The sequence below is a fragment of the Ranitomeya variabilis genome, chromosome 2 (assembly GCF_051348905.1).
Source record: "Ranitomeya variabilis isolate aRanVar5 chromosome 2, aRanVar5.hap1, whole genome shotgun sequence".
In the NCBI taxonomy this organism is placed as follows: domain Eukaryota; kingdom Metazoa; phylum Chordata; class Amphibia; order Anura; family Dendrobatidae; genus Ranitomeya; species Ranitomeya variabilis.
Genome location: NC_135233.1, coordinates 462,036,527 through 462,063,434, shown reverse-complemented (window position 1 = coordinate 462,063,434; position 26,908 = coordinate 462,036,527). Strand labels below are relative to the sequence as shown.

The window sequence follows — 26,908 nt, the reverse complement described above, 5'->3', positions numbered from 1 at the left end:
TACACAAGTTTCCAGTAATCCTCCTTCATCTGCTGTTCGTGTTTTACTTCCATCTGCATTTGCTGGTCATGTAAGCTGTTGCTGCTTTGCAATAACCTTAGACTATTAACCAGGCCTCCCTGTTTGAGCTAAGATATGATTTGAACTGCCTAATAAGCATATCTATCTGTGCTTGGACTAAGACAAGGATTTATTCGTGTCAAGTATCCTCAAGAATAACTGTGCTTCATAGACTTTCTGCGTTATTGCATTTTCCTCTGAAGTTTCCTATAGACTGCTAAGCTGCGTTTATTATTTGCACCAAGTGTTGTGGACTTGAGTTTCTCTCTGCACCTGTTTGAATCACCGTGTGATAATATAGACTTTACCACTTATAAATCTGTGTCCTGAAGTTGTCTAGTTCCACGCAAAGAGTCTCCTGAGTTATCCCCTATAATTATTACAGATAGGTTTTATCACAGTGATCAAAATGTACCTGTAACGAATCTGCGCATGCGCCCGCCATTTTGGAAGATGGCGGCGCCCATGGATCAGACGGACGGACACCAGGAGGCTCGGCAAGTATGAGGGGGGCATCGGAGCATAGGGGGGATCGGAGCACGGGGGGTGGAATCGGAGCACGGGGGGAGCAGACAGGAGGACGGGGGAGCGGACAGGCGGACGGAGGAGAGCGGAGCACAGGACGGAGGACCGGGGAGGAGATTGGTGGTGGTGGGGGGGACAGATCAGGGTTTCCAGCCATGGCTGATGATATTGCAGCATCGTCCATGGCTGGATTGCAATATTTCACCAGTTTTCATAGGTGAAATATTACAAATCGCTCTGATTGGCTGTTTCACTTTCAACATCCAATTAGAGCGATCGTAGCCACGGAGGGGTGAAGCCACCCCCCCTGGGCTGTAGCACCACTCCCCCTGTCCCTGCAGATTGGGTGAAATTGGAGTTAACCCTTTCACCTGATCTGCAGGGATGCGATCCCTCCATGACGCCACATAGGAGTCACAGGTCGGATTGGCACCGACTTTCATGACGCCTACGTGGCGTCAAAGGTCGGGAAGGGGTTAAAGTGGGGCCCCAAATGATAACATTGTAAAATCACGCAAACATTTAGGTTACACTACATGAGCAGGATGCGGAATGCGGATACAGATGGTGGAGGGGCCTGGAGCCAGTGCTCACACTGTGGCCCCCATTTTTAGGGGCCTTATATCGGCCAACAGGTCTGCCACTATTAGCTGTATGCAGGGGCGTTGCTGGGGTCAGAAAAGATTGGGGGCCCAAGCCCCAAGACAAAGAGTTGCCCCCAACCCCCTCTTAATTTTTTTTAACACCACAGATATTACAGTGATAACTCTCTGAGTACAGATAATGTATTAGATGTCACATGCAGTCCTATGTAACACCAGAGATAGCAGTGATAACTCTGAGTACAGATAATTTAGTATATATCGCATGCAGTCCTATGTAACACCACAGATAGACATAGCGTTTCATAGTAAGGCTACTTTCACACTAGCGTCGTTTTGCCTACGTCGCAATGCGTCGTTTAGGAGAAAAAACGCATCGTGCAAAGTTGCCCGCAGGATGCGTTTTTTCCCCATAAACTTACATTAGCGACGCATTGCGACGTATGGCCACACGTCGCATCCGTCGTGCGACGGATGCGTCGTGTTTTGGCGGACCGTCGGCACAAAAAAACGTTACATGTAACTTTTTTGTGCGTCGAGTCCACCACTTTCGACCGCGCATGCGCGGCCAAAACTCCGCCCCTTCCTCCCCGGAACTCACAATGGGCAGCGGATGCGTTGTAAAACTGCATCAGCTGCCCACGTTGTGCTACTTTAACACACTGTCCATCGGTACGTCGGCCTGATGGTTTGCGATGGCCTGTACCGACGGACTAGTGTGAAAGTAGCCTAAGACTATGTTCACATGCAGCATTTTTTTCAGTAGCCAAAACCTTTTCTATTAGCAGTAAAAATGTTGCGTTCAAAACACCTGTTTTCCAGCTTGTTTTTTGGTGTTCTTCACACTTTTTTCAGCCTTTTTTTGGAGTGAGGATGCTTGCTTTGTCTACAGAATGTTTAAGACCACATTCATACGATCAGTATTTAGTCAGTGTTTCACATCGGTATGTGTAACCCAAAACCAGGAGGGTGAGAAATACAGAAGTGGTGACGGGTTTCTCAGGCTATGTGAGCACGTTGCGGATTTTGCTGTGGATCTGCAGCAGTTTTCCATGCGTTGTACAGCACCATGTAAACGTATGGAAAACAAAATCCGCCATACACATGCAGCGGAAAAAAATGCATGGAAACGCAGCGTTGTATTTTCTGCAGCATTCCAATTCTTTGTGCAGATTCCGCAGAGTTTTACACCTGCTCCATAATAGGAATCCGCAGGTGTAAAAACGCAGGCAAAATCCGTAAAAAAAACACGGTAATTCTGCGTTTTACCTGCAGATTTTTAGGAATCTGCGTGGAAATATCCGCAGCAGATTCTGCATCGTGTGCACATAGCCTCATTGTTCCATTGCTGTTTCTGCATTACAAATACTGATGTGAAATACTGAACATGTGAACGAGACCTAATAGCTTAATTCACCAAAACCACTTTAAAAATTGCAGTGAAAAATGCCGTTGCAATATCTGCAGTTTTTTTATTCTTTCATTGCTTTCTACGGGTGAAAACACACTGAAAGACGTGACACGCTACAGATTTAAAAAGCGCTACAGTTCTGAAATCCAGTCAGAAAACAAACAAGCGCCTGCAGGAGATTTCGGAAATCTCCTATGTTTTGCTGGCACTTTATAAAGCAGCTTTTCGCCATGTTCATATGCAGAATTTTTGCAGCTTTTTCTTCTGCAAATAAGAAGTTTACAGCAATTTACAGCACAAGCAAAAACTGAGATTTTCAGAAATCTCCTGCACACCCTTTTATTTTCCCCTGACTGGATTTCACAACTGCAGCCTTTTTTAAATCAGCAGCGTGTCGCTTTCAGCAATTTGTTTCACCCGTAGAAAGCAATGAAAAAGTTTAAAAAATGCTGCAAATGTTGCAATGTTGTTTTTCGCTGCGTTTTTTGTGAATAACACTAACTTTATTAACCCCTTCACCCCCGGAGCTGTTTCCGTTTTTCCGTTTTCGTTTTTCGCTCCCCTCCTTCCCAGAGCCATAACTTTTTTATTTTTCCGTCAATTTGGCCATGTGAGGGCTTATTTTTTGCGGGACGAGTTGTACTTTTGAACGACATCATTGCTTTTACCATGTCGTGTACTAGAAAACGGGAAAAAAATTCCAAGTGCAGTGAAATTGCAAAAAAAGTGCAATCCCACACTTGTTTTTTGCTTGCCTATTTTGCTAGGTTCACTAAATGCTAAAACTGACCTGCCATTATGATTCTCCAGGTCAGTACGAGTTCATAGACACCTAACATGATTAGGTTATTTTTCACCTAAGTGGTGAAAAAAAATTCCAAACTTTGCAAAAAACAAAACAAAACAAAATTGCGCCATTTTCCGATACTCGTAGCGTCTCCATTTTTCGTGATCTGGGGTCAGGTGAGGGCTTATTTTTTGCGTGCCGAGCTGGCATTTTTAATGATAGCATTTTGGTGCAGATACGTTCTTTTGATCGCCCGTTATTGCATTTTAATGCAATGTCGTGGCGACCAAAAAAACATAAATCTGGCGTTTCGATTTTTTTTCTCATTACGCCGTTTAGCGATCAGGTTAATGCTTTTTTTTTATTGATAGATCGGGCGATTCTGAACGCGGCGATACCAAATATGTGTAGGTTGGTTTTTTTTTTATTGATTTATTTTGATTGGGGCGAAAGGGGGGTGATTTAAACTTTTATATTTTTTTTATTTTTTTCACATTTTTTTTTACTTTTTTTTTTTACTTTTGCCATGCTTCTATAGCCTCCATGGGAGGCTAGAAACAGGCACAACGCGATCGGCTCTGCTATGCAGCAGCGATCATAAGATCGCTGCTACACAGCAGAAATGCCGGTGTGCTGTGAGCGCCGACCACAGGGTGGCGCTCACAGCCACCGGCGATCAGTAACCATAGAGGTCTCCAGGACCTCTATGGTTACAATGTACAAGCATCGCCGACCCCCGATCATGTGACGGGGGTCGGCGATGCGCTCATATCCGGCCGCACGGCTGGATGCGGTAGTTAAATGCCGCTGTCTGCGTTTGACAGCGGCATTTAACTAGTTAATAGCGGCGGGTGATCGCGATTTCACCCACCGCTATTGCGCGCACATGTCAGCTGTAAAAAACAGCTGACATGTCGCGACTTTGATGTGGGCTCACCGCCGGAGCGCACATCAAAGCAGGGGACCCGACATCTGACGTACTATAACGTCAGATGTCGGGAAGGGGTTAAACATGTACCGTAGACAAAATGCATACTGTAAAAAACAAACAGCAAAAGCTCTAAGGGTATGTGTCCACAATCAGTAAACGCTGCGGGTCGGCTGCTGTGTACTTGTGCAGCGTCCAACCCGCAGTGACCAGATGTTACAGTATAGTGGATGGGATTTCAAGAAATTCCATCTCTACTATGCGTGCACTGACACCTGCACCTCACCTGCGGAGACGGACATGTGGCGCGTCTGTCCAGGCTGCAGCATGCCAATTTATATGCCGTAGACGCGAGTCTCCACAAGAGAAATCTCTCCCGTGCAATGTATAGGACGCGGTGATTCCGCACAGATCAATGAACACATGCGGAATCACCTGTGCTCAAAACATGGCAGCACTTTGGACACTGCACATGTCCGCTGCATCCAAGGGGCTGCCATTTCCGGATCCTCTGCACATACCCTAAAAAATGGGTGCTGTGAAAGCAGTGTTTTTACTGCCAAGAGAGCATGTTTTGGCTGCAAAAAAATGCACCAAAAACGCTGATTCCTATGCACACCTGTACTTATATATGTATAGTTTACCCTTATTATTTCACGTGGGAATTTATTTATTTCTATATAATAAATGCCCTGATTCAGCAGACAATAATCCTGTCTTGTGTCATCCAGACAGTAGTGACAGGAGGTCGCACAGTCAGATTACAAGCAGTGATTCAGTGACTGTGGTCAGAGCCTATGCTGATAGCTGCTGTATGTGACTGTGAAACCTGATCCTACAGCAATCAGCCCAGACCACATGAGTAAATCACAGCACTCAGGGGGTCTCAAGGGGGGTTTGGGAGAGATGCTCTGAGACTACAAAGCAATGCACAGCATTATTCACTGCTGAACGCTCTCTGGGCACTTCATACAGGGGTTGCAGATGCAGGGACCCCCTTGTAGGTGGGGGCCCCAGGCGTCTGCCTGGTCTGCCTGTGCCAAACGCCGGCCCTGAGCCCACGTAGTATATTGCACAGCCCACATAGTATATTGCACAGCCCACGCAGTATATTGCACAGCCCACGCAGTATATTGCACAGCCCATGTAGTACATTGCACAGCCCACGTAGTATATTGCACAGCCCACATAGTATATTGAACAGCCCACGCAGTATATTGCACAGCCCACGCAGTATATTGCACAGCCCATGTAGTACATTGCACAGCCCACGTAGTATATTGCACAGCCCACGTAGTATATTGCATAGCCCCCGTAGTATGTTGCACAGCCCATGCAGTATATAGCACAGTCCACGTAGTATATTGCACAGCCCACATAGTATATTGAACAGCCCACGCAGTATATTGCACAGCCCACGCAGTATATTGCACAGCCCATGTAGTACATTGCACAGCCCACGTAGTATATTGCACAGCCCACGTAGTATATTGCATAGCCCCCGTAGTATGTTGCACAGCCCATGCAGTATATAGCACAGTCCACGTAGTATATTGCACAGCCCACGCAGTATATACCACAGCCCACGCAGTATATTGCACAGCCCACGTAGTATATTGCACAGCTCACGTAGTATATTGCACAGCTCACGTAGTATATTGCACAGCTCACACAGCATATAGCACAGCCCACGTAGTATATAGCACAGCCCACGCAGTATATTGCACAGCCCAAGCAGTATATTGCACAGACCACGTAGTGTATTGCACAGCCCACGCAGTACATTGCACAACCCACGTAGTACATTGCACAGCCCACGTACTACATTGCACAGCCCACATAGTATATTGCACAGCCCACGCAGTATATAGCAATGTGGGCATCATAACCCTGTTAAAAAAAGAATTAAAATAAAAAATAGTTATATACTCACCTTCCGTTGGCCCCCGGATTCAGGCGAAGCGTTTACTGATGCTCCTCGTGCACTCCGGTCCCAAGAGTGCATTGCGGTCTCGCGAGATGATGACGTAGCGGTCTCGCGAGACCGCTACGTCATCATCTCGCGAGACCGCAATGCATGGAGCGGTCACTGGGGCGTCGCGAGGAGCGGGAAAGGCCGGTTCTGGATCCGAGGGGCCGACGGACGGTGAGTATATAACTATTTTTTATTTTTTTTATTATTTTTAACATTAGATCTTTTTACTATTGATGCCGCATAGGCAGCATCAATAGTAAAAAGTTGGTCACACATGGTTAATAGCAGCGGTAACGGAGTGCATTACCCACGGCATAACGCGGTCTGTTACCGCTGCTATTAACCCTGTGTGAGCGCTGACTGGAGGGGAGTATGGAGCAGGCGCCGGGCACTGACTGCGGGGCGTAAGGAGCAGCCATTTTGCCGCCGGACTGTGCCCGTCGTTGATTGGTCGCGGCAAAACGGCCACGACCAATCAGTGACTTGGATTTCCATGACAGACAGAGACCGCGGCCAATGAATATCCGTGACAGACAGACAGACAGAAGGACAGACAGACGGAAGTGACCCTTAGACAATTATATAGTAGAAAGGAAAGGATGGTAGGTAAACAATGTATAAACTAAGAGTATACGCAGGTACACTTAATCAGAATTAACAGTTATATGCGAGGAAAATACAACATGATTGACCCTTTCTATGCATAAATCAATAAAACAACAGTATTGTGCCAACATGCAGTGGCGTATCTAAGGGAGGGCAGCCGGGGCGTGTGCCCCGGGCGCAGCCGGCAGGGGGCGCAGTCGGGCCGCCTAAAGCGGCGGACCGCAGTGTCTCCCCCGGCGGCTGCATTCTGCCGCCCCCCGCACTGGGAGTCAGCTGTTTTCTGTGCCGACTGTCAAGCTGACAGCCGGCACAGAGAAGATGCGGCGCGCCGGCTCCCAGTGTTCAATTGTACTGCATCTGAGATGCGAGTACAATTAAAGCTCTGACTTCCGAGTCAGAGCGACGCCAGCAGCGTGATCAGGTCATGTGATCATGCTGCTGACGTCACTCACCCGTGCGGCAGAGCAGAGGCAGAGCAGGAGAGATGCAGATCGGTGGTAAGTGCTCCTGTGGAGCTGAAGACACCGAAGGTGCAGGGGGGGATTTAATGTGAGTGGGAATGGGGGGGATATATTGTGGGGGGATTTAATGTGAATGGGGATGGGGGGCATATATTATGGGGGGGATTTAATGTTGGGGGGATTTAATGTGATTGGGGGTGGGGGGGATTTAATGTGGGGATGGTGGGATATATTATTGGATGGGGATATTTAATATGAGTGGAGATGGGGGGATTTATTGTGGGGGGGAGATTTAATGTGAGAGAGGATTTATTGTGGGGGGAGATTTAATGTGAGTGGGGATTTATTGTGGGGGGAGATTTAATGTGAGTGGGGATGGGGGGATTTATTGTGGGGGGAGATTTAATGTGAGTAGGGAGGGGGGATTTATTGTGTGTGGGGAGAATTGGAGTGGAGATGGGGGATTGAATGTGTGGGGGAGATCTGAGGACACAAAATGAAGAGCAAAGGGCGAGATGGGGGGCACGTATGAGAAAACAGTATGGGGGAATGGGGGGCATGTATGAGGAAACAGTATGGGGGATGGGTGCAGACAGTTTGGGGAGCAAACGGGGGAATGTATGCAGACACAATATGAGTAGCGATGTGAAAAACGTATGTGGACAGAGTACGGGGAGTGAGGGTGTTGGGATGTGTGCATGCGTAGCATGGAGGGACAGTGTAAGGGCACATCCAGGAGGGGACAGTATACCAAGGAGGGGGAGTGTGATGAGAGAGTACAGTATAAATACAGGGCCCTATATGGGGGACACAGTATGAGAGGACAGTGTGAACATGGGGGCCGGTATGGAAAGGGGAGGTCAGAGTAAAGAGCATGTACCATAAGAGGGACAGTGTGGGGGTCATATTTTATGCAGACAATATAGTGAGGGGCAATTTTTTATTCAGGAGCATTTTAATGACACTTGTATCTTTAAGGGCGTCATGTGCAGATTTTCTGCAAAAGAGCGGAGAAGATGGAAGTCTGCAGAGACGGCTGTGGATGAGAAAACTCATGGGGTCTGGACAAGATGAAGAAATGAAGGAGAATGACTCCAGAGGCGACATCATCTATCAGGTACCTGGATGTAAATGTTATTTGTGATACTGACTAACTCTCATGTTTTTATTTATGTTAGGAGCATTAAAGGGGATGTCCAGGTTTGTGATGAGTCTGCAGTCATTCTTTGTGACTGCAGACTTCTGACTTCTCACAGTGCGCCCTGCATGCTGTCAGGATTCTCTCGTGCCGGCGATTTACATACATGCGGTCACGTGCTGACTAGACATGTGTGGCCTCACTCAATGAAAATGAACTGAGTGAGGCCGGGCACGTCTAGTCAGAATGTGGTCAGAAGTATACAAATCACATGCTTGTGTTGACATGACTGTCCACCGGCCAGGGAGAATCCTAAAAGTGTGCAGTGCATTAGTTGTGAGAATTCAGAAGCTGCGATGTCAGGATTCAGCTCTTCAGATCAGGACTCTTCACTCATATGCGACTTTCATACCTGTGGTCCTGTGACACCGAGCTTCTCTTTCTTCTTCTCTCAGTTTTTCACTGAACATTGAGAGCATTAGGGAGAGGAGCTTGTGGGCACATGACTGAGTGTGAAAATCGCATACGTTCTGGGGGGGGGGGGGGGGGGGGGCATGCCAGACTGAATTCTTGCCCCGGGTGCCAGAAACCCTAGATACACCTCTGCCAACATGTTAATAATTGCCTACTCGGAGCGGTTTTCGAAGTCTCTCTTACAGAAGATGCCTTTTCTCCAAAGTAACTGGACTTCTATAAGGCTATTTATATATGTGCATATGTATTCAGATGTAAGATGGTACTGGTACATCATGAAACTGTAGTAAAAGCTTCCTTGCTTGGCTGAGTCCCGAATAATCATAAACACCATCTTGAAGCCCATAGGGAATGCTGATCTCTCCAATGCAGAGTTTCCCTAAGTCCTTAGCAATAGAAACGCGGTCTTGAAGCTCTTAGGGAATGCCGATCTCTTCAACACAGGACTTTCCTAAGTCCTTAGTGACAGAAACAGTCTTGAAGCTGTTAGGGAACGTACTGTAGATCTTTTCAACACATGGCTTCCTTAAGTCCTTAGAGATAATGTCTAACATGGTCTAGCTCAAGATGCTGTATACTTGGTTGACCTACCCAATTCGTCTCATGACAAGCCAAACAACGTGTTCCAGAGTCACCAACAACAGATCCAGAGTTGCACCGCCCTATCCAGACTTTTTCCATGGATCCACAGCTTCACTTCCACCCAGACTCTCCCAACCGCCAAAAACCCTAGCGCTCAACTCCGGCCTCTTGCCGCTGCCGTCTACTGGCCAGATCATATATTTCATCACAACTCTTCAACAATAAAGTAAACTGTGATTAACCCTTACATTTGCAGAGGTTCAACAGAGTTAGTTCAGTGATAGAGAAGAGATGGGTTTGTGACAATGTCCAAGGCAGAAACTGGCCAGTGGTATTGCAGAGCTACCCAGTTATGTAGTAGAGTTACCCAATGATGTAGCAGAGCTGGGTTTGTTCACAAATTTCAAAGCATAACATAGCAGAGTTAACCAGAAATGCATTAGAGCTGAGTTTATCACAAGGACTGGAATAACTTTTCTGCAAAATGAAATTCTTGGGAAAAAACTGTGAAAAAGGCGAATTTGAATTTACCACTTTAAAAATCTATTAAAAAGCCACATTTTAAAGGGGTTGTTCAGACTTTGGGAACAAGTCGTCAGTCACTCTATGTGACTGCAGACTTGAGAATCCTCACAGCATGCACAGAGCGCACTGTCAGGATTCTCTCTTGCCGGCGAGAGTGGGGGGGGGTCATGTGACTGCAAGTAAGCATTTTGAATACTTCGACCACATTCCGACTAGACATTCCAGCCTTACTCAATTCACTTGTATTGAGCGAAGCCGTGCATTTCTAGTTGGGACGTGACCGCATGTATGCAAATCACATATTTGCCGTCATGCACTCCCCCGCTCATGGCGCTGGCACCAGAGAATCTTGACAGTCCGTGCACTGTTTAGAACACCTCATGAAAGAAAACATCACAGTAGCAATAACATAAAGTTGAATATTAAAATACTGCGATATATATGGACATAACTAAGAATGTCGCAAAAGCCATATCAAACGAAGAAAAAACTACAACAAAAAATTCCCATAATAAAGATATCAAATGTAAATTTTATTAGAATAATAAATTACAAATAACAACAGGAGGAGAGGGGGAAAGAAAACATCCGCTCGCACATGTCCAGAACAGGAGGCCCACAAAAATGGCAGCAAAGGTGCAAGTAAGTAGTATACAAATATTAATGTTGATCCATTGCAAGCTTGCCCATATAATCTAATGCATACACATCCCAGAAAGGCTACAATCGCCGAAACGCGTGTCGGGGAGGACGCCCACACTACTTCCCAGTCACACCAGTCTTCATTGTCAGTCACAGCTCAGATGCAGGTTGCCGCATTATACACTAATCCTCACCAGCGTTTGTAATGAGGCAGCCGCAAATAACAATGCCGGAATGCGGGGGAGCAGGGGGAGCGTCCGAGATGGGGAAGCGCCTGAACAGCGCAGTGCGCATGCCCAGGAATGCCAGCCCCGCACTGTGCATAATGAATAACACAGTGCGGGGCGGGGATTCAGTAACAGGGTGGGCGCACTGCCCGCACAGGCGCAGTCAGGCACCCTGCGTCTGAGCTGTGACTGACAATGAAGACTGCGCCTGCCCCAGGCAGGCACGCACAGCGCAGGCGCCGGATTTAAGAAGCAACAGCGCGAAGGGGGCGGCGACCATCACCCCTGAAGAGAAGAGTGACGGCAGTTGGGAGATTGATAGAGGACGATTCGGACCGCCTCCAGGTACAATATCTGGTATTTGTGGCCAATTTTTAAAACGCTTTATTGAGGTAATAAATGAATCAAAAACTAAAAGAGCCACCTTGTTAGACTGCAGCATTACTGCTGCACAAGGTGGCTCTTTTAGTTTATAACGGCTGGGGGGGGTGACAGTGGCCCTTTAACAAATGCTTAGATTATAATCTAGCAGTAAAAATGTAGAATTGGTCACGAAAAGTTGAATTTGATGAATTTATGCAACTTTTTTAACCTATATAACCTAAGCTAAAATTCTACAGTTTGGAGAGGATTGTCAAACAAGCTCGGCATGATCCTTTATCTGTAGTCTCCAGAGTTGCATCATATGTTTATCGTAAAACAGAAGGGGGTTATTTTTAGTGCAACTTTTACTTTTTTTCTAAATCAATTTAAAAAAACTGAAAGCTGAGCTCTGATTGGTTGATTCGAGTTACCAAAAAGTCAAAACAATTGTGCATGGCGAATTCAGTATGAATAAAGCGTTGGAGAAAGTTTCCAAAACAATCTATTTTGATACAGGAAAGATATATATCTAGTGAGTTTTGTTTATCAAGTCACAATTTGCAATTTCTTTAAAAAGGGAATACTTCAGGGGGCATCAAAAGGATGAACATAGGGGCTAAGGAACTTATTCTAGGGGTCACTTCCTTAGATCACTCTGAGGTACATGTACCGGAGGAATTAACAACACCAGTCCTTCTTATGTGTGACAGACTGTGATCCTGGACTCGGGAGTTCTTTGATGTGACTTGTTTGAGCAGAGGGTTCAAAGTTTAAAGTTCATTATGCTGGGTGTTTTCCTAATGATAATTTCCCAGTGTAAGATCTAAGAAATTGTTTTTTTCTTTTTCTTTTTTTTCTGTTTAATTCATCTACATCAATTGCATGGTCCATAAAAAAAAAAAGTTTAGTAAATGTCCTTGAAAAATAACGAAAAATTACTAGTACATTTTGAAAGCTTCTAACATCCTAACTAAATAAAAGAACATTTTACAGGATGGTGCTGATGTAAGGCGGACACGAGGGAAACCATTTTTATGAACTATATTGTGTGTTTATAACTATCTGGATTAAACAAATAATCATTCAAAGTTTGAGAATTGCAAATTTTGGGAAATTTGTCAAATTTCTGAAATTTTTATATAAAAAAGCAACCTAAATTTACCATAATGTTATACAGTTTTTTATTACGTATACCCTCCCTCACATGTAAAGCGCCATGGAATAAATGGCGCTATAATAATAATAAATAACAATAATAACACAGGGTTGGTTAGGCAGGGTGAATGTGGCTGGGTTGGAGGGCATGGAGGACCTCACAAGTTTCCCTTTAAGGCTAAGTTCACACTAGGCGTTGTTGCAACGTTTTTTGATGCTTTTTTCAATGCAAATTTTCAGCTGCGTTTTACAGTACCAACAAAGTCTATGAGTTTTCAGAAATCTCATGCACGCACCTTGTTTTTTTGTCATCGGTATTTTGTGCTTTGCATGTTTTTTTGCACAATGGAGCATGTCACTTCTTTCAGTGTTTTTTTTCAGCGTCATTGAAAGCAATGGGTGGTGAAAAATCACTGAAAAAACGCACCAAAATGCCTTTTATGTGCTAAAACCTGATTCTTTAGAGTAGGACTTTTTTTCTACACTAAACTTTATCAGCATGCACAAGAGACCAATCTCGCATACCGAAACTGCAGCAAAAATGCACAAAAAAGTCATCAAAACAAGGAAAACATGCTTTTTTCCTGCCAAGAGATTAGGTTTGGCTGCAGAAAAAAAAATGCTGAAAAAACGTCTAGTGTGTACAGAGCCATAAGTAAAACTCCAATGATACAAGAACAGAACGTGTCATTATTTATTATTTTTTTTGTTTGTATTTTATCAAAATTATATTAAACCTTATAGAAGAAAACTCTATATTAGGGGCAAATAGAGGCACAAGTAAAATCCCTAAGCACCTTCATGGGTACCTTATTACAGCTCACTACCCCAAAACATGTGCATGTGATAGAATACAACATAAATGTGACATGAATGTTCTGCCTTGTCAATGTCCTGGTTATTGAATACCGGGGACATTTACTTTGCAGCCCCCTTGTCAGTTGCATGCCGGAGAATATTTTTCTTTTTTTTTTAGAAATTCTGTGAACTCAAACCAAACTGCAGGAAACCTAAGCAGCGCTCTCTGTGGTTTTAAATATAGAAGAAGTATCTGTCCAAAACACACAGAAATGTGAGAAATGTGTGTACCTTCAAATAAAAAGTCAAAGAAAAATTCCGACTTCTTCCAAACTGGCAATATAGTTTACAAAGCAGACACGATTCTCAATATGTATCTCAGCAAGCACAACACAGACGCAACCTGACGTAGATTTCTCCACTTTTCTAGTATTTTTTAGATTTATATTTATCTATCTTGACTCCATCTTGGCTTCTTCATACATGCATCTCTTTCCTTGCAAGATGGAGACTATGATCCGATGAGGGGGTCTCAGGAATGTCATTGTGTAAAGACATAGAGATAACAGAGAAAATAAAACTTACAACACCTAGACATAAATCGGGTGTCAATAATGTTAATGTAGCCAATTAGAAGTATATATGCTAATGTCATAACATATTTAGAGATAAGCTGAGCCAATTATATAGTTACAATGTATGAATACTAATAACCTATATAAAGACTGACCGAATGATGTAATAAAGAGAGATCTGCATTGATGCTCAGTGCATCAGCGTGGCTCTTCCGTGCACGTATTTGAATTTTACAATGTAATTTGGAGCAGGCACAACATCTCAGAATGTCCCACATTATGTGGCGACGACACATTAACAGTTCAAAATTTTATAGCCACAATTATTTTCCCTTAAATGGAACATGTCAGCTAAAAAAATGGTAATATCCAGAAATAGAGGTAATCTATAGATAGATATCCTTTTTACCCCATCACGACACCCACCGTACATGTTTGGCGCAAGTCGGGAGCGAATATATGGAGAGGGGTCACGGGGTGTCAGCAGGTGTATTACAACCAGGACCTGCCCCTAACAATTGTTAATCTGTTAAATACTGCTGTCATTCCATCAGCGCACCCTTGACGTAATCGCGGGTCGTCAATAGGTTGCTATGAAAGCTGGGGGGGTCTGTTGAAGACCTCCATGCTTGACATTAACAAGTTGTGGCCGGGCTTCAAACAAGACAGTGATTTTTAAGCTGCAATGTGGTATTGCCGTAGTGAGCACAAGCGATCAGACAATCACAGCTTCAAGTCCCCTAAGGGGACAATTAACAATAGTGAAAAGTGAAAAAAGTATGAAAAAGGGGATAAAAATGGAGAATACACATCACCTCCTGCATTCCTTTTTTCATCATATTGGTGCAGAAAAAGATCCATTCTCCATTTTTATCACTTTCTTTTCTGTATCCTTGGATCTGAAGCAGCCGTTTTACTGAGTGTTGTATGGTGTTGTGGTCCCACATCCCTGCACCTCCTGTTCTTCCATCCACTAGCCAGGTAAGACCCTGTTTTGCGCTATTGTCTTTTAGTTTCTTTTCTCATTTTAAAAATATGAAAAAAATAAATAAATTAAAAAACCATAAAAGTTTAAATTATCTTCCTTTTCCCCTATTAAAAATATATAATTTTTTTTGAATACACATATTTGGTATCGCCGCATTCAGAAAAGTCCAATCTATCAAAATATAGAAATAATTAACCAGATCGGTAAAAACTGTAAACAAAAACATTCAATAGCACGAAAATTATGTTTTTTTTTGTTCGCTGCAATAGTAAAAAAATTTTTTTACAAGCCATCAAAACATTTTATCTATCCCAAAACGGCATCAATAATAAATAAAATATTTTCTTTCCCTGCAAAAAAATAAGTCTCACACTGATCCATCAACTGCAAAATGAAAATTTACAGGTCTCAGAATACGGCCACACAACAAAAAATTTTTTTTTTAAAGTTATGTTTTTTTCCAACATTAAAAGAATAAAAAAACTGGACATTTTTGGTATCATCGTAGTCATACTGATGAGGAGAATCATATTGCTAGGTAATTTTTAACACAAAATGTTCACACTACAAACAATTCCCCATCAAAAAATCAATGTCGGAATTTTTTTTTTTCACAATTTCTCCCCACTTGGATTTTTTTCCCCATGTTCCAGTTCACTTTATGGTAAAATAAATGGAGACATTCAAAAGTACAACTCGTCCCGAAAAAAACCAAGCCCTCATATGCCTATGTGGACAGATAAATAACAAAGTTATGGCTGTGGGACAAACTGGAAGAGAGACTACAGGGAGAAAATTAAGTAATATCTTCCCTGCAGCCGCTCATTTCCAGGCATCGGAATGGTGCAGGGAGGTATTACAGTCAATGCTTCCTATACAATTTGGTGGCTGTAATCACTACTCCTGCCCTTTAACTGACAATCTGATCTGCAATGTGTGTCAATAGGATGACAGTAAAGGGGCATGGGGAGGGATTACCTCTCACTATGTGGGAAAACATTCAGTGTAACTTGTATAATATTCCTTGAAATCCCAAGAGTCTGTTTGTAGATGAGTCCAGTAGGCGGTCCTACAGCTAGCTCTGCATCTACAGTACAGGAAAGACTGTCACTCACTGAACAGAACGGCCCCCAGGACTCATTTACATACAAACACTGGGGATTTTATTGAATAAAATACAAACTTTACTAAAACTTTTTGCATAGACATGTCTATCAGTCTGATCAGCTTCTCCTGCCCTATAACATCCTGTCTGCAGGTCAGAGACCATTTTCAGCATGACACATTGCCTTTAATTTTTTTCTTCTTCTACCTGTGGTATGTGACAATAGATACCTCTGCAAGTTTGTAAATATTTATGGTGGGTCTGGCCGACCGTACAGTCCAATGACTGTCAGCCACTTCCAATTGCATGCTTTTGGTTAGTAAAAAGAGGGGACAGGGGGATTGAAGAAATGGGTGACTGCATACAACCATAATACTGAGTAAATATACATTTCAGTTCCACAACATCACCATTTAATTATTAGAGATGGAAATTGAATTAATTTAAAATTTTAGGAAGTTTGTTGGACCGAGTGAATTTGAACAGTTTGCGATACGATTTGCGCGAATAGCAAAAAGAATGTTAACAGCCAATTTACAAAAAGCAGAAGGTTGCATAAACCAGGGAAGACTCAGGTGACAGCAGGAGCGGCCAGGCAGTCTTGTGCTTAGTGCCTTGCAGCTATCAAATCACATGTGATAGCACAGCCAATCATTCGGGACCATCGGAGCCTGTATAAAAGCAAAGGCAGGGAATGCAGCAGCCACTTTGCAGTGAATCTGGATAGTGAGAGGACGTCACAGCTCACAGTTTAGCAATATAAGTATAAAAACACTTTACAACACTAAATAAACATTAAAGATACCATCTGTATTATGAGGTCACTTTGAAATTACTGAGTGTGTTGGCATTAAAGAGCTTGGAAAGTGTTCAGAGCAGTCCCAGGGAACCTCAGAGTGTTACACATTAGTTTTCAGGCCAATTGAAGGCTTTACATTTTGTCAAATTGAATTATGGGGAAAATGTTTGACAAAGCGAATTTGAATTTCAAAAGATTCTCTCATCCCTAATTGTTCTAAAACTATAACAAAGAGTCTAGATCACGTGAAGTAATTATCCCCCTCTACTCCTCTTTGGTCAGGCCTCATATGGAATAATGTGTCCAGTTCTGGGCAACACATTTTACAAGAAACATTGAAAACTGGAGCGAGTCCAGAAAAGAACTACCAGGATGGTGAGCAGACTGCAAAGTATGTCCTACGAGGAACGGTTAAACGGTTCTGGGAATGTTTATCTTGCAAAAAAAAAGGCTAAGAGGAGACTTAATAGATGCCTACAAATATCTGAAGGGATGTCACAGTGTAGAGGGATCTGTTATGATGACCTGGTGGTTAGGAGCACTAGGAATGACCTGATGAGCAAACTAGTAATACAGGACAAGCTCTGGGAAGTGGGAGCTCTGCTGACCGCAACCCCTAATCCTATCACAACAACTAGAAATAGCCGTGGAGCGTACCTGACTCTGCCTAGACGCCTCTTCACAGCCTAAGAGCTAACTACCCCTAAAGATAGAAAATAAAGCCTACCTTGCCTCAGAGAAATTCCCCAAAGAAACAGGCAGCCCCCCACATATATTGACTGTGAGTTAAGATGGAAGTCACAAACACAGGAATGAAATAGGTTTCAGCAAAGGAGGCCAGACTTAACTAAACAGACTGAGGATAGAAAAGGTATCTTTGCGGTCAGCATAAAAAACTACCAAAAGACCACGCAGAGTGTGCAAAAGAGACCCCCGCACCGACTCACGGTGCGGAGGTGCCACTCTGCATCCCAGAGCTTCCAACTAGCAAGGCAAAATCATGATAGCAAGCTGGACAAGAAAACAGTGGTAAACAAATAAGCTAGCAGGGACTTAGCTTTTGCTGGAGTAGACAGGTCATCTGAAAAATCCAAGAGAACTGAACCAGTACTAGGACATTGACAGCTGGCATCAAGTAACGATCTGAGTGGAGTTAAATAGAGCAGCCAGCCTAGGACTAAACGAGGTCAGCTGAAGAAAGAACCTCAGAACCAGCAGCTCAACTCACAGCCACCAGAGGGAGTCCATGGACAGAACTCGCCGAAGTACCATTCATAACCACAGGAGGGAGTTCGAGAACAGAATTCACAACAGGGATCATCCTTATTCTCATTTGCACATGGAAACACGAGAAACAATGGAGTGAAACTAAAAGGGAGAAGATACAGATTAGATATTAGAAAAAAACTTTTTGACAGTGAGGGTAATCAATGAGTGGAACAGGCAGCCACGAGAGGTGGCGAGTTCTCCTTCAATGGAAGTCTTCAAACAGAGACTTGACAGACATCTGTCTGAGATGGTTTAGTGAATCTTGCACTGAGCAGGGGGTTGGACTTGATGCCCTGGAGGTCCCTTCCAAATCAACCATTCTAGGATTCTATGATATGAATGCACATGTGTTTCAGCACCTATCAATTATGAACACGTTCAGGATCCCCGCCATTGTTCTATCTTGTAGACTCGTCTTCATGATTACCATTGACTCATGGAGTTATTATAGCTAGTGAGGTCACCGTCACTTATCTCACATTCGGCCTCATGAATACGGTAAAGAACTTTCACAAGTTGCACAAGTAATAACAAAGGTTCTACCTGTTGATAAGGTGACAGGGTTCACGTCAGAGCAGTTTTTAGGGGAACGCGACTGCTTGCTCTTTCCTGCATTTAATACAGGACACTGTATCAGGCAGGGCATTTTGTGACCATGGGACGACTGGGGCAGAAGATGGAATTTCTTCATCTATTTCATCATAAAATGATAGTGACCTGACAATAGAATAATCTTTGGTGTCCAAATCTTCATGGAAGCCTCAAATCTTCCAAGAGCCTTTTACAATACTTTTTGGGTAGGGGCAGAAGAGCCTCTTATGACCTTTTAGGGTACTGTCTCACAGTGGCACTTTGGTCGCTACGACGACACGATCCGTGACGTTCCAGCGATATCCATACGATATCGCTGTGTCTGACACGCTACTGCGATCAGGGACCCCGCTGAGAATCGTACGTCGTAGCAGATCGTTTGAAACTTTCTTTCGTCGTCAAGTGTCCCACTGTGGCGGCATGATTGCATCGTGTAAAAAAGGTTGTATACGATGTGCGCACAGTAACCAACGGCTTCTACATCGCAAATACGTCATTAAATTATCGCTCCAGCGTCGTGCATTGCAACGTGTGACCGCTGTCTACGACGCTGGAGCGATATTGGAGCGACGCTGGAGCGTCACGGATCGTGCCGTCGTAGCGACCAAAGTGCCATTGTGAGACGGTACCCTTAGGGTCTATGCACACTTTGCGGTTTTATCACTTTTTATGTTGTGTTTTTAATGCCCAAGTTTGTCACAAAACCTGAAGATTTTTCATAGCACCAGCAAAATGAATGAGATCCCTGCAGTCTCATGCGCACGTTGCTTATTTTTCCTTGCAAGAGGTCAATTCTTTCAGCATTTTTGCTGCAGATTTCCTCCATACAAATGAGTGGGGAAAATGGGTCAAAAAACACATGTAAAAAAAAAGTGTTAAAAATGCATTAAAAAACACATGTATTTTATGCTGCATATTTTCCTGCCAACATGTCAGTATTTGCAGCAGATTTCTGGGCTGCAAATACTGACTGTGTGCACATCTCCTTACAGTCAGGATACATTTGGACTGGATGAACATTTATCTTGGTCATTTGTTGCATTTTTTGCACCCGGCATTATGCGTTATTATTATTATTATCCTTTTCCACAGCGCTTTACTTCGTTGTCCCCATTGAGGCTCACAATCTAGATTCCCTATCAGTATGTCTTTGGAATGTGGGAGGAAACGGGAGAACCCAGAGGAAACCAACGCAAACACGGGGAGAACATACAAAATTCCTTGCAGATGTTGTCCTTGGCGAGATTTGAACCCAGGACCCTAGTGCTGCATGGCTGCAGTGCTAATCACAGCCACCATATACAGTACTAACCACCTGAGCCACCATACAGTGCTAACCACTGAGCCAGCATATGGAATGCTAACCACTTATCCACCATATAGTGCTAACCACTGAGCCATTATACAGGACAAACCACTGAGCCACCATAGAGTGCTAACCACTGAGCCACCATATACAGTGCTAACCACTGAGCCACCATGCTGCCCATCAGGTACTACATTTATTTGTCTTTTGAGATCTCCATACACTTAGACCTCACTGGTCCATATCTCTGTCTCACCTTCATCCACAGGGCACAAGCCATGATATATCTTATATAGGGGAATAACTAAATGTCAAATGGCCTCATATGGACAAAATTCACTTTTTGAGGGACACATGAATTTGGGAAAAGCTTTCCTGCTGTCACACCACAGAATGCGATCCCGTCCGTGGCTATAAATACAGAGGACGGTGATTGCGCCATCTGCACAATGCCTTAGAGAAAGAACCGTTTCTCTGCCAACTTTTCCATCCTGGCAATGTTAATATTGCATGTTTGCATACCCCGGGGGATGAATGCTCATTTCCGGTCTTTGTGGTTATTACTTTGATGTGGTCACATACACGCGTAGCCACAACTATGCAAGTTCACCAGTAGATATTGTTGTAGATGGCGATTTGGACATGTTACCATCAGACTCTCACGTATAACTTCAGGCCTTTAATACCAAGCTTGTAAAAGGGGTTGTCCATATGCCCGTATAAGACTATTATAGATACTCCCCTTTAAGGTCCGTTTCACATGTCGAACAACTATGTCGGAACCAGCGGCAGGGCTAATGTTACAGACTTATAAGCTTATGGTCATCCTAATATTGGATGTGGGAAGGTAGTCAGAAAGATTGGCCTGACTTAAAGGGAATCTGACAGCAGGTTATTTGTTATGTCATCTGAGAGCAGCATGATGTAGAGACTCTGATTCCAGTGATGTGTCACTTAAAAGGCTGTGTGTTAATAAAATCAGTATTTTATCAGCAGGATATTATCACTGGAGGACTAGGTGTATCGTGCCTCCTAGTCCAACCACACCCCACCACTGATTGTCAGCTCTCTACACTGTGTTCCAAATTATTATGCAAATAATATTTCCTCATATTTTCTCTAAATTACCTATCTGAGTTGCAGTCATTGTTATTTTCCTGTCATCTACTATTCTCTTATAATTGCAAAGTGAAAACTTTATTCTAGGTGATGTTACATTTGCACACAGGACCCCTTGTTCGAAAGAAGCTTCTGAACTCTCTCGCCCCTTGAATTTGTCAGTTTTTGGATGGTTTCTGCTTCAATTGTTTTGCATGTGGACAGAAAACCCTCCCAGAGCTGTTGCTTAGATGTGAACTGCCTCCCGCCATCATAGACACTCCTTTTGATGATGCTCCAGAGGTTCTCAATGGGGTTGAGGTCAGGGGAAGATGGTGGCCACACCATAAGTTTGTCCTCTTTTATGCCCATAGCAGCCAGAGATGCAGATGTGTTTTTTGCAGCATGAGACGGTGCATTATCATGCATGAAAATGATCTTGCTGCGGAAAGCACGGTTCTTCTTCTTGAACCATGGCAGGAAGTGTTGTTTTAGAAACTCCACATAGATTATGGAGTTCATCTTTACCCCTTCAGGGATCATAAAGGGGCCGACAATCTCTCTCCCCATGATTCCAGCCCAAAACATTACTCCACCTCCTCCTTGTTGGCGCCTTAGCCGTGTTTTCATGGGGTGTCCATCCTCCACTCCATCCATCTGGACCATCGAGAGTTGCACGGCACTCATCGGTGAACAAAACCGTTTGGAAGTCAGTCTTCATGTATCGTTTGGCCCACTGGGGCTGTTTCTGCTTGTGTGCAGTGGATAGAGGTGGTCGACAGGATGGCTTACGCACAGCTGCAAACCTCTGAAGGACCCTGCATCTTGTTGTTCTGGGGACGTTGGAGGCACCAGCAGCTTCAAAAACTTGTCTGCTGCTATGACAAGGCATTTTTGCAGCTGCTCTTTTAACCTTATGCAATTGCCTGTTGGAAAGAGTCCTCAATTTTTCCTTATCAGCACGCACACGTGTGTGCTGGGAATCAGCTACATACTTCTTGATTGTGTGATGATCACGATGAAGTGCCTTGGCAATGTTGATTGTAGTCATGCCTTGACCTAAATACTCCACAATTTGTTGCTCCTCAGCAGCCGACACATCCTTTTTCTTTCCCATTTTGGCAAAAAATGTAGGCTGCTTAATAATGTGGAACAGCCTTCTTAAGTAGTCTTGCCTTTATTTGGACACACCTGCCAAACTAATGTGCACAAGTATCTGCAATTGCTTTCAGTGATATAAAGAGCCCTGACACACATCAACATGAATGAGTTTAAATGACAAACAAAAAAATTCTAACCTTATCACTCCTAAACTCCTTGTGCATAATAATTTGGAACACAGTGTAGATATGCACAGTATACATAGAAAGCAGCCAATCAGTGGTGTGAGTGGGGTAATACAGAGCTCAGCATGCAGAGAACTGGTACATTTGCTGCAGATAAAACAGTGATTTCCTCAAAACTGCACCAAGCAGCCTAGTTAGTGACACATCACTGGAATCAGGGTCTCTGGCCCTACATCATGCTGCTCTCAGATGGGGTTATAAAAAGTAGGTGACATATTCCCTTTAATGGGCTCCCACTCCCACTTTGCAAGGATCTGTCTATGTTTTATATGGACTACAATTAATTTTATTGACTGCCATTTATTATTACCTAACCTGGACTATTTTATTTTTTTTTACTATAGGCCTAAAAACTAGCTGCCTGTTCTACCTGTTGCTGGCCCGGAGTTATCACAGACCGCTCTTGCCGGTGATTCTGCTGCTTCACATCAACAGTGCAGCTCTTCCTCTTCTTGACAGGGCGTAACTGCCAACGTCATGCTTATTGACTGCTGGTTCCCCGCAGTTAGGCAGCAGGGAGCCGGGTGTAAATCAGCATGACGTTGGCAGTCACAGCCCGTTATCTGAGCAGAGTGGATAAGAAGCCAGGGCTCTGTCGATACGATATCAATGGAAGCTGCCGAATCGCCAGCAGGAGTGGTCTGTGAACGCTCGGTGCCTGCTGAGATCAGCGTCGGGGAGAACAGACAGGTCTCAGAAAGCCACTTTAACAATGATATAAGGCACCTACCTTCTTTTCTACGAGGTCCATGGCAAGTCTCTTCAGCGTGACATAGTTGGTCTCACTTGGGTGTAGATGATAAGCCTCACGACATAGACCTATCTGGAGCCGCACTGTTGTTTTCCCCTGAGAAACTTTATCCAAAGTCATTGTGAACATCTACTTAGAATACTGAACTGGCACCAAGTTATACTAACTTATAAGACGGGTATTCCGTTCCTTTTACCCCACAAATGGAAGGAAACATTTATCGACCAGCAACTCGCACATTATAATAACCCATCTCTCACTTCTGGTTGATAATAATCCAAAAATCCGTAACAGAAATCCTGTGTTTCTTGACCCGAATATGAAGAAGTAAACATACGGAATGTAGAAATATACCGACTGGTAATCCAATAGTTAGAAAAATCAAAGCAATCCGGCAAATAATAGTTTCACTGTGATGTTCTCCTCTGATGTTTAACTTGAGACCTTTCCAGGAAGTCCCAAGAAATCCAAACACGCATTACTCATTTTTCTTTAAGGCTTTCAAAAGATTAACACGTCCAGTGTTGATGTTAGCGGGGTAAGATTTCCAGCATTAAAGAGCGCGGTTAAGTAGTTGTCACTTGATTTTTGTTTCAGCCTTCTTTCTGTACAACAAAGAAAACGAGCTGGATATTAATTATCGGCAGGATCATGAAAGGAACAGCAGCATGGAGGAAAGAATACAGTCAGTGACCAGACTTTAGCCTCGTGAAAACTGTAATATTTGTCATTTCTTTTTGGGAAAAGTTTGGGAAAACAGATATGGGAGAAGGTGCAATGACCTGAGCGCACCGAGCAGCTGTGTTGGTTTACACAGTCATTTGTGCTGACAGTCTCCCTTTAAAAGAGAACTGTTCTTTCAACAAACTTTGCATAAATATACTATATCATACTGGAAAATTCTGCTTCTTTCTCCGCTTAGGAGCTACTAAGAAGAGGCTCATAAGTGGAGAAAAAAAAGCAGAGTTTTCCAGAAATATATATTACAAAGTTTCTATATACATTAGTATTTATAATATTATTTCTTTATTTTATAAAGTTTCTATATATTAAAGAATTTTCCAGTAAGATATATTACAGTTTCTATATATTATTTCTTTATTCTATACAGTTTCTATATATTACACTAAGATATGTTACAAAGTTTCTAGATATTATTTAAAATATTATTTCTTTATTCTATAAAGTTTCTATACATTACCGTAAGATATGTTACATAGTTTCTCACTAATTATAATATTATTTCTTTATTTTATAAAGTTTCTATATATTGCAGAATTTTCCAGTAAGATATATTACAGTTCCTATATACCTATTATTTCTTTATTCTATACAGTTTCTATATATTACACTTAGATTTGTTATAAAGTTTCTATATATTATTCTATAATATTATTTCTTTATTCTACTGTATTAAATTTCTATTTATTACAGAATTTTCCAATAAGATAGATTACAACGTTTCCTCCTGAACTCACCATGCACTCTAAAAATAAAAAACAACTAAATTCCATCTTGTGTTGAGCAGCCACTGCCAGCACAGAGAGATGTCAGGTTACTCATCTAATTATCCTCTATGCAGAGAGGAGAAGTGAGAAAAAATGTAGAAGAAGACACCCAAAGATGCTATTGAGCTTTCTAACAAGTCTTTTACCTCACCCTAGAGCTGGATTGATACCTATACCTATCACTACTGCTACATAATGTCCTCAATACTGCTGCTTCTGTATGGTAATTAAAGGGGCTGTCCAGTCTTAAGTTACTAGTCTGTAGTCACTCTATGTGACTGCAAACTTTTGAATCCTCACATTGCGCACACTGCGAGGATTCTTCAGTGCCGGGGATGGAAATGGGTGGTCATGTGACAGCAAGTATGCAATATGCAAACTCCTGGCCACATTCTCGACTAGATGGGGCTGGAAACAGTCTAGTCTGAATGTAGCCGGAAGTTTACATATTACATATTTGCTGTCATGTGGCCAATCGAAGCTGGCGGCGAAATGCGCGTCGGGGTGAGGGGATGCCAGGAGCACTATTGTTCACAGGTAATTACCTCTGTTTATGGCATTCGCGTTGCTTATGTAAGAGGTTGGACCAACCTCTTTGGATTGATGGGGGTTTTGGGTCGGCTAACTATTGTCTATGTGGTCAGCTCCTGTCTTACCATATTCGGGGTCATAGCATTTTAACCTTGATTTTGATTTCCATATTACTTTAGTTGTTACATTTATCTATTTTTGATCCTGTGGTACCATAACTTTATTTGGAGGGGCCTAATTGTCAGCAGTTTTCATTATACCCATGGGTATTGACTAACATCTTAGATGTACACTTATTATAGGCTATCACTGGACTAGTACCTCTCTGGTACATCCTTCCATGTACTGCTCTTACTGTTGTGCCCATTCCTTTTCATATAGTCCCCTATAATGAAATTTCTGCTTTTTTATGTATTCCTTTTAAAATCTTGATTAATAAAATTACTATTTTATGTACTGTACATCTTGTGGGATCTCTTCCTTGTCCTACATGCATGATATATAGTATTGGTTGTTGCATTGTCTATGAAGTGCCCCTTTAACATTGGACACATGTTGATCTGATTTAGTGAAATGTAGAATCTTTTACAATTTATGATGTGGATCCTTAAGCAATGTGATGCTTCCATGCACCGGCGGGAGACAATTTGCAATTGAGGTGATCTGATTTTCTATCTTTCATTTTACTATGTATTTCATGTTGTATTTGTATCCTTACACACTAGTTTCTCCTTATAAAAAAAACCAAAATCATATATAACTTTACATAATTTGCCAAAGGGAAGGGAATTGTTCTAAAATTAAAAAAAATAAATGTTACTTTCTGCTCCAATCGCCTGCTGCTCCACCGGAAGGGATGAAGGAAGGCACAGGGCCGGTTGCTGTGGGCCGGAACTGAGTTCTCTTCGCCCTTAAACCAGTTTTCTAACAGTGTGTTGTGCTGTAGGATGCATTCTGTACTCATTCGACGTTCTGGAGTCCTTGATACCTCTCCGTCCATGGGACCAGTACCAGTAACACACACGCTGGGAGTCAATTTGTCCGCTTCAACATGTTTGATTTATTGTGCAATTCGGATACATTCGGCTGCGGAATACAGTATGAGACAAAGTCCCCTTTGATTGATGTTCCATATTGCCTAGTGCACTATTCGATCTCACCTCCGCTCTGCCCGGCCTACCTCCACCTCAACAGACCCCCTGTTGGTACCTGGAGGTTTCTATCTGGCAGTACAGCCTCTCTGAGGCCCACCATCTTTCCCTCTCGCTATGACCCAACTGACCTCTTCCACTTACTGAAGAAAGAGCCATGAAATCTGATGCCTTTTAGGGGTCCTAGGTCCTGGACCACCCCAGGATCTCTGCGAAACTTCAGATGTAACCCCACGCTGTGTGGAAGACTTGAAGCTGATAAGGCCCTTCACCACTAAAGCACCACTAAACCTTGAACCTGTCACTGTCTTGGACTTCCTCACTCCACTCCTCTGACCTTGACTGAACACCTGAAGCAGGAAGTGTTTCCCCTTCTTATCTGATCTAACCCCTCCCAAAGTGTGGGCTAATCCCAAGCATTTAACTATATTTTATCCTGACTCCTGCTGTGTCCCTATGCCATGTAATGGTTTCCCTAGTAGACTGATCTCCCTAATCCCCGGGGACAGCCTTCAGCTAAAATCTCCAGGAAAACTGAGACACAAGCCAACCATAAGGATAAAATGCAGCTTTATATAACTCCTATAACAATAAAACATTATTTTACATTTATATACAATTAAACTCTTCG

The 26,908-nt window shown here is 43.1% G+C and overlaps 1 protein-coding gene across 1 annotated transcript in view; it reads right to left on the bottom strand.

Moving 5' to 3' along the window:
- The window catches only part of LOC143806696 (serine/threonine-protein kinase D3-like), a 133,637-nt gene that overhangs the window by 92,522 nt on the left and 14,207 nt on the right, over positions 1–26,908 (bottom strand). The window contains exon 2 of the mRNA XM_077287504.1: positions 23,067–23,692. Coding sequence (XP_077143619.1) covers positions 23,067–23,216 — 150 coding nt within the window. The 5' untranslated portion in view covers positions 23,217–23,692. The remainder of the gene's footprint in view (positions 1–23,066; positions 23,693–26,908) is intronic.